The 11,394-nt window shown below is 41.8% G+C and overlaps 1 protein-coding gene across 3 annotated transcripts in view; it reads left to right on the plus strand.

Moving 5' to 3' along the window:
• Positions 1-2,158: 2,158 nt before the first annotated feature.
• Positions 2,159-11,394, plus strand: part of WAPL (WAPL cohesin release factor) — an 85,171-nt gene continuing 75,935 nt past the window's right edge. For 2 of the 3 annotated variants that reach the window (XM_045293379.1, XM_045293380.1), the window contains exons 1-2: positions 2,159-2,595; positions 5,883-6,406. In XM_045293379.1, coding sequence (XP_045149314.1) covers positions 5,905-6,406 — 502 coding nt within the window. In that variant the 5' untranslated portion in view covers positions 2,159-2,595; positions 5,883-5,904. The remainder of the gene's footprint in view (positions 2,596-5,882; positions 6,407-11,394) is intronic. The other variant, XM_045293382.1, reaches the window with a different exon arrangement.

The following is an 11,394-nucleotide window of genomic DNA, read 5'->3' on the forward strand; positions in this document are numbered from 1 at the left end:
GCTGTTGACCAAGGACCACTATGTGCGTAGCAAGTAGAATTTAACAGGACCCAAGTTCTTTTACTAACACAACCACCCAACAAAAAGTTTTGCTGGAACTGTACATTGCACAGAGCTATGCTAGGACTCTCCCCAAAGTAAGAGTAGGAGTTACTTGGTTGGTAGGGTAACATGCATTCCAAAGACTTTTCATTAAAAAACAAATTCTTCCATTGCAGTGTACTTGCCAGGGTATAATGAATATATCTTTTGGTGTCATGGTTCACAGGACTCGCTTACAAGAAAACCTTGCCAGTTGTCTCTTCGGCCACTGTGAGCTTTTTGATCTTGGTTGTTGCTTCTGATGATAATTACCCCCTAATTAGCACCTTCTACCTTGTCATCCACATAGGGAAGATCATCTTGAGGGTGGTGCAGGACCAGGCAGTGTTTCCCTCTGTTGTACTTCGGGTTGCTGAGTGGAACCGACTCAATGGCACCTAATAACCACAAGGGTCATATGGATAATTATAAGGGTAGCCTGCACCTCTGCCCGCAATCCTCACACAAACTGCTAGAGCAAGATCTCTTAAAAACACACAAAATGGATCCAAATGAAAGTCATAAGGGCGCCACCCTCAGTGGAATACACACTTAAGATTTACTCACATAAGCTACAGAAGAATTTGCTTTTAAAAACAGAGGAAGTACTGCTACAGTCCTAGAGGACATTGTAAATGAATTTTGCAAGTCATCGCACCAAAGTAAAATCAACTAAAAGATGTTAAAATCCGCCTTACATTCATATTGGGGAGAGCAGTAGGAGTTGTAAATTGCTTTTTTTTTTTTTTAACTCAGAATTTCCCCCAATATATTGGAGGGAGCTGGGTGCAATTCAGGTACATGCTAATAAAATTATCTACTCGGGGAAGAAGGGTGGGCTTTTCACGGAAAGCAATTACAGTAGTATTTTCCTAATATCCCAGGTGGGTTGCCACTAAACAAAAGGAACACCCCAGTTTGATGAGTCATGCACTTCTATTAGGCGGAACCGGCTGTGCTACTCTCTGGAACGAAGTGCTCCCACTGCGGCCTTTTAAAAATAACTTTCCAATTTTCTGAATAAGTAATATCCTGACACGGAAAAAAACCTCAAACAGCAACAAAAAATGCACACCCAAAAAAAGAAATCTTCCTTCCTTTCATCACCCCCATCTCCCCAGAGGCAATCATTGGTTTATTGCTTTAACTTTTTATTATGGAAAATATCAGACATACAGTTAGATTTTTGTAAGGTGTCTGTCCATGTGTGACGCACCACTCCGTTTCAACAATGAAAGGCATCTCGCGTTCTTGTTTTATTCCTTTCCCCAGTTTTTGTACAGGAGTATTTGAAAAATAAATTCAGACACCGCATTAATTTATCCATCAAATGTTTAGTATGTGAATTTAAATAGAAAACACACACACACAAAAAATCTCACATAACCATGATCACCCCCAATAAGGTTAAAATGAGGGTCCCTTAATAACCGTTACAATGCAATAATCACGGGGCCATCTTTGCAGGGGAGTGGGACTGATGGAATAAATTATGAGGGTATGGAGGCTAGAACCGGTGGCCGTCGTGTGCCCAAGCCTCAGCCTTCCCGTCCCCCCGCCGCACTGTCGTTACCTGCGCCCGGCCCTGACCCGCAAGGAAGGCCAGGTCGAAGGCGGCTCGGAGCCGTGAGTTCCCGGCCTCCCCTTTCCCAAGCGGTGGCCCCAGCAGGCCCGGCGCAGCTGCATAACCCACTGTCCCCAGACACCGGCGAGTCCCTGGAGGGGAAACGATTGACACAGCTGCCTGCACTGCGTCCCCGGCTCTCCCTCGCGGCACCTGCTTCTCCCAGCGGGGCTGGAGCGGGACCTCGATCCCCATCTCGGGTGGGCCAGGCCAACAGCGACCACTCCACCCGCTGCCCACTCTCGTTCGGGACTCAACCGCGGGGTTTGGCGGACTCGGACTACGACTCCCGTCGGGCCCAGCGCCCGAGCCAATGGCGGGCCCCGGAGCATGCGTGACGCGGCGCCTGCGCGGCGATTTGAGTAAACGGCCGCGCGATTGGCTGCGGGGTCGGACGGCCGCGCGGGGCCTGTGGGAAGCGGAGTGACGGAGCGAGCGGCTGTTGGAGGAAGGAGGTGGGGGCCGGGAGCGCAAATGGCGTTGAGATGGTTCAGGGCCCTGTTCAAACTCCAGCGCTGACCATTCACCGGCGGAAGCGGCGGCGCAGGAGGTGGCGGCGGCCCAGCGGGGGCACGTAGCGGGCTCCGGTACCGGTTCCGGCGGTGACGGCCCAGGAGGCCTAGTCCCGGGCCCGGCCGGCGGCGGTCAAGGCGGGGAGGGAAGTTGCGGGGTCGCCGCCTCCACCCCCCAGCCCCCTCCGGTTTCCTATTTACCGAAATCGGAGCCCCTGGTTTGGACGGTGGCGGACCTCGCTCCCTCATCCCCCTTCCTCGCTTGGCGCACCAGCCGGCCCTGCTCTCCCGCGCGGGGCTCCCGCGCCCGTCCGTGGGCCGTTGGGAGCGGGAGAGGCGGAGGCGGCCCGAGGCCAAAGCACCCGCCAGGCGCCGAGGGTAAGTGAGGTCTCGGGCGGCTGCCTAGGCCCGGCGCGAGTCAGGGTGGGGGACGCCGGGGGTGGTGAAAGTCTCCCTGCCTCACCTACCCAGTCTCGGAGGAAGTTGGGCAGGGGAACAGCCTACAGAACTCTTTTTTTTTTTTCTTTTTCTGCCCCTCTTTCCCTTTTTCTGAGTTCTTTCCGGGCAGTTGCCGATTTATCTAGCTCCCTAAGCCGCGCCTAGTATGTTGATCAGGGCCTTCAATGCTTTCCCTGCGCTTCTCTCCCTTCTAACCGGCACTGAGGCCTTTACACTGTCCTGGGGATCCGGTGGCGGCAGAGGCTTCCGGGGCGTTGGAAGCAACATCCCTTTCCTAGGCGGTGGGGTGGGGAGGGGAAAAGTTGCTGGAGTTTCCAGCCGGGGGAGGGCCGCCTCTCCCACTACCTCCTTACGCACCGTCAGCCTCCAGGTGAGGCTTTCTGGGAGGTTAGATCTGCCCCTTTCGAAGGCCTAAGGCGGACAAGACGGTAGATTTGGAAAGGACGTACGTGTGTGGGGCTTCTGTCCTCGTTCATTTCTCTGATAAATCGACCTTGCTTTGGGTCAAGGCTAAAGTCTGTCAACTGAAAAGACTTAGTTCTGAGTTCTTTTCTTTTTCAGTTACGGTAGTCTTTCGAGTTTGAAGCCCGAACAAGGTGTTCTTTCTGTGCTTGGGGTCCGCTTAAAGTGTCTAGCAACTTCTACACTAATCTATAAATTGATACATATTTTACTCCCGACGCCTAGATAATGCCACAGCAATAGTCTGCTAACTTAAGAAAAAGAGCATTTATGGAAAACTACAAAGGAAACAAAAAATAGAAGTCGCTTGTATCCATCACTTCCTTAGATTCTACACATTAGCACTTGATTTTATCTGCGCAGGTCTCAATTTCACACTCCCTCCTTAGTATTAGAAAAAAAGCCGACGTTTACAAGACTTGCTTTCTTGAAAAGTAGGCGAAATATTGTTATTTAGAATAACTCCTTAATATCAAATACCTATCTACAAAGTAGCTGACTAGATTTAAAATTTTCAACAGTGAATGTGTTTTCCTAAGACTGTTTCAATGTCATTTTGCTGCTGTTGGGCATGAAGAAGCTCAAGTTGAAATTTTTGGCGTGGCCTTAGTTTGCATTTTCAGGTCATTGTCCATGTGTGTCCAAAACGCTCAGACACTGTTAGTGTATCTGTAAGTGGAGGTCTGCAGGTTAGGGCTTTACTTTCTTGAAGGAATTGAGAGGGAAATGACAGTTGTCCATGGTAGCTTCTCAGTATGGACAGTTTTGTTTAGGATGTAAGTAACAAAGAGAAAACAAAATTCCTTAGTGTAATCTGTAATACAAGGGGAAAAATGTTTTCCCCAGGGAGGCAGTTTTATGACTCGTTAACAGATTTTTCAGATGCAAATTATATTGATATTTTCTTTGAACACAGATATGTATGGTGACCAGATCCTTATTTTGCCAGGTTAGAATTGGTTTCTAACTAACCATAGGAGGGGGGGCGGGGGGACACTCTTCTATTGAGTGTATGTAAAACTAAGTTGGCTAGTGGGTCGCTACAAAACTTGGAGCTATAGGTCAAATGTCAGTGAAATTGTGTTGAAAGTTTCAGAGTAATGGAAAATTTTAAGCCTGGAAGCAGTTCATTTTACTCCAAGTTATTGTGGAATTTAAACTCTAGGTCTGGGATAATGGATAAGAAGTACAGCATTAAAATAATGCTTTTTATAAAATTTGACTCTTACTGCCCTGACAATTTTCTCTTGGCTTAGTGGGTTAAGAGTTGGACTGCAAACTGGAAAAAAAGGTTGGTAGTTCAAAGCCACCTGCCGCTCTACAGGAGAAAGAACAACGTGACATGACTGTGGAAACCCTATGGTGCTGTTCTACTCTGTCCTTTAGGGCTCGGGTCACTTCACGTGGAGCTGGAGTCAACTTGATGTTAGTGGACTTTAAAAAAAAAAAAGAATTTCTTATTAATGTAGGTAAATTAGATGATTCTTCTTTATAAAGCTAATAGGAAAGTACAAATAATGTGTTTCTGTTGCTTTGATTAATATTACATGGAACATTGTAGTGTGCTGGTATTTACCAGAAAATTTAACTGCAAATGAGGACAGCACTCTAGGGACAAGGAGCTGGGATGTGACTATCTAAGGCAGTGGTCTTCAGCCTACCTAATGCCGCGACCCTTTCATACAGTTCCTCATGTGGTGGTGACCCCCAACCATAACATTATTTTCGTTGCTACTTATAATTGTAATTTTGCTACGGTTAGGAATCGGGCTACCCCTGTGAAAGGGTCGTTCGACCCCCAAAGGGGTCGAGACCCACAGGTTGAGAACCGCTGATCTAAGGAATCATTTTCAAGTAGCTGTTAAAATTACATTAGACCAAGAATTAGAATCTTTAAGTTTGCATTAAGAGATACAGGCAGTAATACATAAGAAAGCACCACATTCTGACCTTGTTTTTTAATATGAATAAACTCAATTGCTGTGGAGTCCATGCCGACTCATAGCTACTCTAAGGACAGGGTAGAACTAACCGCCCCTGTGAGTTTCAGAGACTAACTGTTTCTGGGAGTAGTAAGCCCTGCCTTTCTGGGAGACCCTGGTGGTATTGAACTGCTGATTTTATGGATTGCAGCCTAATTCATGTCCATTATGCCACCAGGGCTCTGTTAATGAGTAAGTGGTCTGAATTTTTTTTTTTTTTAATCCTAATTTTCATCAACTATTTGACATTCCGAGAGGCAGAAAAAATATCAATATTTTGTTCTATTTAAGATCTTCCAGTATATTAAGGTATTGATTCTTTTCAGATTAGTTTTTAAAGGTAAAAAATGATATATGCATAGTAAATTGTTCATTTATAATGTAGATGTTTCACTGTAAGTTGATTTTGGGGATGCTCTTTTAGAAATTGGTAGTCAAGCTGTTTTACTTTGGAAAGTACATATGAAATAAAAAAATGAGCCTTCCTCTTGCCCTCCATTTTTTAATCCATTTTTCCCATATTAGTACTAACCAGGTCCATCCCTATTTAGCTTCTGAGATTAGGGCACATTCAGGGTGGTATAATTGTAGACTTTTAAATAAACTTTTTGAGTTGATTTTGAATGTTGAAAAAATAAGATGGCACTTTTATAAATTCTTGTTTTTATATTCAGTGTTACATATTTAATTTTATATAGTGTTTGTGTGTATTTATATATATATATATATACGTATATATTTGTGTGTGTTTTTTCCCTACAGAGAATATGAAACAGGTGTCAAAATGACATCCAGATTTGGGAAAACATACAGTAGGAAGGGAGGAAATGGCAGTTCAAAATTTGATGAAGTCTTTTCCAACAAACGGACCACCCTTAGCACAAAATGGGGAGAGACCACATTTATGGCTAAATTAGGGCAGAAGAGGCCCAATTTCAAGCCAGATATCCAAGAAATCCCGAAGAAACCTAAAGTGGAAGAAGAAAATACTGCTGGGGATCCTTTTGGATTTGATAGTGATGATGAATCTCTACCAGTTTCTTCAAAAAATTTAGCCCAGGGTAAGGGTTCCTCATATTCAGAATCTAGTGAAGCTGCTGAGCTGGAAGACATCACGTCTGTACTTGAAGCTAATAGCAAAATTTGTCATTCAGTGGGTGAAGACAGTGTTGAATCTGATAAATGCATACCTTTGGAGGATACTCTTGTTGGAAAAGAAAGGAGCACAAACCGTGTCTTAGAAGGTGACGCAAGCAAAAGTAGCTGTCCTAAATTAATAACTTCAGGTAAGTTTTGATTTCCTTTATCCTGATCTGTATAGCATCAGGCAACCCCTCCTTTTTTTTTCTCCAGGCAAGCCATTTTAGTTAAATGACTGAAATCCTAAAATATTAATACAGATTGGATTTTCTTTCTGCCTTCATTGGGGAATATTGCCATTTTATAAAGAAATCAATTGGGAGTTGGAATTTCATTTAAATAACTTGGATATTAATGCTCTAGACTTTTAAGAGTACATTTTGGGAACAGTCATTTTTAAATCTAACACCAATTCCAACTAGAAACAACTCCTACAGTAGGTTTGCATGTCTCATTTCCGTTACGTTAGAGAGTTTGGAAGGGTATTATTGATTATGAGAATGAGATGAGCATTCACAATGGAGTGATACACTTCCCTCCAAAATTAGTTCGGGAAGATTAAGGTGGTGTCGAGTGGATTTATCTAATAATTGAACTGTGTTGCAAATTGAGATTGGTATGGAATCCTTTGGGGGTACTAGTAATTTATATTATGTTTTAATCCATAAATCTGGTGGGGCATTGTTGGGCTTTTTTTTTCGGTTTTGTTTTTAAACTGTTAATTCATATGCTGCCATCTGGTACTTTCATAAAACGGTATATTTTGTTACCTATGTTTCTACTCAAATATAAGAGACTTTAGACTTAATAGTAAATGATAAAGGCACAATTAATTAAAAGACTGAAGCACTAAAATGGAATGTACAAGAAGAGAATACCGCCATTAATAGGACAAAGACATCAATTGCAGTGGCAAACGAAGCTTAGTTCTCAAGTTCTTGATAGTCACACTTTAGTGATAGGAAAATTTATATAGATCTTGTAATTTGAAGGAAATACAAAACTTAGTTTGTCCCACACAGAATTCTTCAGCGGGATTTGTTCTTTGGGGAGCTTAATATAGGTGGATTAAGTAGCATGGTAGACTGTACCTTGCATAGTTCTAATAAAAATGCTGAACATTTTTCACTCCTTTCTTAATGTCTCACCCTTGAATGAGAGGATAAGCCAGCTGTTATTGTCATTCTGTTGCTCTTCTTGGTTAATTCTCATTTAGCTGTCCTTGCTGCTTTGTCTACAGTTCTCCTGAAGCATACTTTATAAGTTAGTGGTAGGTTAAATCTTCATTAAAAAACTGAGAATATGTAAGTCTTCACAGGTCAGCCCCTAAATTCAGCACATAGAATTATTGTGCTGAAATGACCTTTAAACTCTTCTTTTCATACAGTACCAGCAAAGAAGTTAGTGACTATAGTGGTGGGTCGAAATGATTCATTTATGGATTTTTCAACACCACGTTTATTGAATACCTACTGCGTGTCAGCCAAATGCTATTCACTTCATTTATCAAATGTTCTTACTGGCACTCTGTTCTCAGTGGTCCCTTAATAGTTAATGTCCACCCGTAAGGTAGGCTAGGAGAAGGTGAGGCTGAGCAAATGAGCGAGGCTGGTCAAGTGATCAAGATAGAGGCTCTGACAGCTGGGGGTATTGATAAGGATTAAATAATGTTTAAAGGGATTCCAGGAACCTAGGAAATTAAATATTTATAGGCAGCAATTGACACAGTGCCTGAAACAATTGTGAGGATGGTGCAGCACCGGGAAGGATTCCCTTCTGTTAAATAAGGGGGCTCCAGAAAGTTTGAAAAAATTCCGTTGTCTTTTAATTACATTTTTCTACGAACTTTTTCAAGCATGCTTATACAATTGAGTCCAGTTAGAGTTGGCTCAAGGACCCTTACCAGCAACAGACAGCAATTGCTTTTGTGACTTTGCTGATGATATTTTTGTATGTTCCCAAACTGCCATTTGAAGTTGACTGGAGAGAATTGGAAACAATTTTCTGTAGAAATGAGATAATCAGCTTCCTAGTCTAATGTATATAACTAAATCTAATTCTGAAGCCCATACTCTGAACTGATTGTGAGAACTCAAAATGTATACTGAAATTCCGACTAGTAGATGTTCAAGAACATTACCTTGAGTTGGAAGTGAATGGTGTAACCAGATACATTTTTCTCCTCTCACTTAACCACTTAGCTGCAGTGGATACGGAAGGAACTTTGAGAGAGAATACTTCTCAATAGTTCTAATACACACAAGAAACTATGTGCTGAGCTTCTACTGGCAAGATCAGCAGTTTGAAAGCACCAGCCTCTCGGAGAACGAGGAGGCTCTTTACTCTTGCAAAGAGTTACAGTCTGGGAAATCCACAGAGGCAGTTCTGTTCTGTCCTACAGAGTTATTATGCCTCATAATTGACTCTAAGGTTGTGAGTTAACAATATGCAAGTTAGCAGTTTTTTAACCTTTTTATTGGGGCTCGTACATTGCTTATCTCAATCCATACGTACATCCATTGTGTCAAGCACATTTGTACATTTGTTGCCGTCATCCTCAAAACATTTGCTTTCTACTTGAGCTTTTGGTATCAGCTCCTCTTTTTCCTCCCTCCCTCCTCATTCCCCCTCCCTCAAGAACCCTTGATAATTTATGGTACTATTATTTTGTCAAGTTAGCAGTCCTTAAACGGTTTCTAAGTTTGCAAGTTTATAAATTGGCTCTCTAGAAATGCTTATATGCATTGACTGTTCTCTTTTTGCCCCTCCCTCTGAAAATTTATCGTTTCCCTTGTGTCTTGCTTGATTCTTGTATTATGTCGATCAGAGTGTCATTGTCTTTACTTGCAGAAAGCCTTCGCTTTTATTTTTCTTATTTATTTTTTGAAACCTTTTGCTTTTAATTGAAGGTTTTGTTGTTTTGTTTTTACTGTTAGACATAAAATTTATTGTTTTGTTGCTGATAATGCTGTATGTTTTAACTGAAGTTTTTGAAAATCAACAAAAGTCTTTACAAGGGTTTTCTAGAACTCTAAAGTGATTCCTGACCCTTTTTGAAATTGAGACTTTTGGACTTGTCCTCTAGTGAAAAATGCTTGTACATACACTTAGATCTCAGAACTCTTTTGTAGGTCATGTTCAGGTGCTTTATCCAAGAGCCTGTGGTAAATAGTAAATTTTATCAGCAAACTGCTCAAAGACTGCAGGTTCCGTAGTTCCTTTCTAGTTGAGCAGCTCTGCTCATTTAAGCCATTTTTCTTTTGCTGTAGAGTTAAAGAAAAGGCTTATTTAAGCTCAGAATTTGTTATATAGGTTTATAGGTTCTCTTTGTATTGTTTTAAAAATACATCTCATAAGAGAAAGGGAGAAATTGTGGCTACAGAGCCAATTCAGAGTGAGGTCATGATAAAACTTGGTGGTTACTATTTTTCCATTCAGCTGCTTGATGGCTGAGAGAACCAGAAGCTCGATTACAAACAGAACTGCAGTGAAAGATTGAATTGCTTAAATATTTAACCTTTAATTATTAAAAAAGCATAAACATAAGACAGTAAAAGACCCTCTTTAAACCAAACCAAAACCATTACCATCAAGTGGATCTGACTGTACAGGACAGAGTAAAATTACCCCAAGGGCTTTCCATATAAAATATCTACAGAAGCCCAAGGCCAGTCTTTGTGTTGTGGGGCAACGGCTAGCAGTTGAGACTTTAACTACTGTACCACCACGAGTTCTAAAAGAGCCCATGTAGACCCATTATGAAGCTTCTGACAGTTGTCATTACAGGCATACCTGCTTTTATTGTGCTTTGCTCTATTAGCCCTTGGATTTTTATTTTTTAAACATATTGAAAGTTGTAGCAACACTGTATCAAGCGAGTCAACTGATGCCGTTTGTCAATATCATAGGCTAACCCTTTACTTTTTGGTCTTTCTCTTAAACCCACCAGCCACTCCACTGGAGAAAGGAGGTGATCTGCTCCCCAAAAGATTTTCAAAGCTTTGGAAACTTGAGATAGGTTTCCTCTTGCAGTTGATTTGATGGCAGTGGGTTTTGGGTTTTATTGTACACTTAGTAAACTATCATAAACGTCCATCTATTGAGTTGATTTTAATTTATAGTGAACCATATAGAGCTTCTGAGATGAAATGTTTTCTTCTAGATAGTGGCTGGTGGGTTTGAATTACTGACCTCAAGGTTAGCCCAGTACATATCCCACACTACCACCAGGACAGTGTGAAGATGTATAAGTACTGGGAAGGGGAGGACATATTGTTTAAAAAAATTTTTGAAGTCGCAACTCACTTTATCACACCACTCTCTTTAATGCAATGGGAGTGGGGGGGAATCAGCATCCACTTTATTGCCCTATTCTCTTTAATGCGGTAATCTGGAACCTATCCTGCTAGAGGCTCAGGTATACCTGTAGATGGCAAATCTTATTTTCACCTTTTCTACCCACTCTTTGGCCCTGTGGTAGTTTAATAATGTTTAATTTTCCCATGTTGCTATATGTTCCAGTTTTTTTTCTTCCAGTTAATTGATTTCTAGTTTCCATCCTGCATGGCCAGATAAAATACTTTGAATGATTTCAATCTTTTAAAATTAATCAAGGTTTGTTTTGTACCTAAAGTCATCTATTCTGGAGGTGAATCATGTTCTCTGGCGTAGAAAGTGTATTAAGCTGTTGTGGGTGAGGTGCTCTGTGTATGTCTGTTAAATCTAGTTGTATCATTTCATTCAGCTTTGTTCTCTTGTTGCTCTTTAATGTTCTAACAATGAACGTGGCACATTGAAAGCTTTAATGCTAACCATGATAACAATTTCTCCCTTCAATTTTGTCAGTGTTTGCTCTCTGTATCAACATTTTCTGATGTTGGAAGCATGCAAGGGGCTATCCCCCCAAAAAAGCCAAATGGAAAAAGTTCCCCTGGGCAGAGCTTTTGTAGTATGTATTTTTCCCTCTAGGTGAGCATCTAGCAACTGTGAGTTAGAGCACCCAGTGGAGTCACCTGTGAAGGTTCTTTCTGGCCACAGTGAATTTTTTCATAAAAGCAGTTTCACTCAAAACTCTGGGTGTGACGGCCAATTTAAGAGGAACAGCACGAGGCTGTGAAATTTTGCTTTTCTGCTA

The sequence above is a fragment of the Echinops telfairi genome, unplaced genomic scaffold (assembly GCF_000313985.2).
Source record: "Echinops telfairi isolate 266 unplaced genomic scaffold, ASM31398v2 ScPeMD7_2010;HRSCAF=2546, whole genome shotgun sequence".
Taxonomy (NCBI): Eukaryota; Metazoa; Chordata; class Mammalia; order Afrosoricida; family Tenrecidae; genus Echinops; species Echinops telfairi.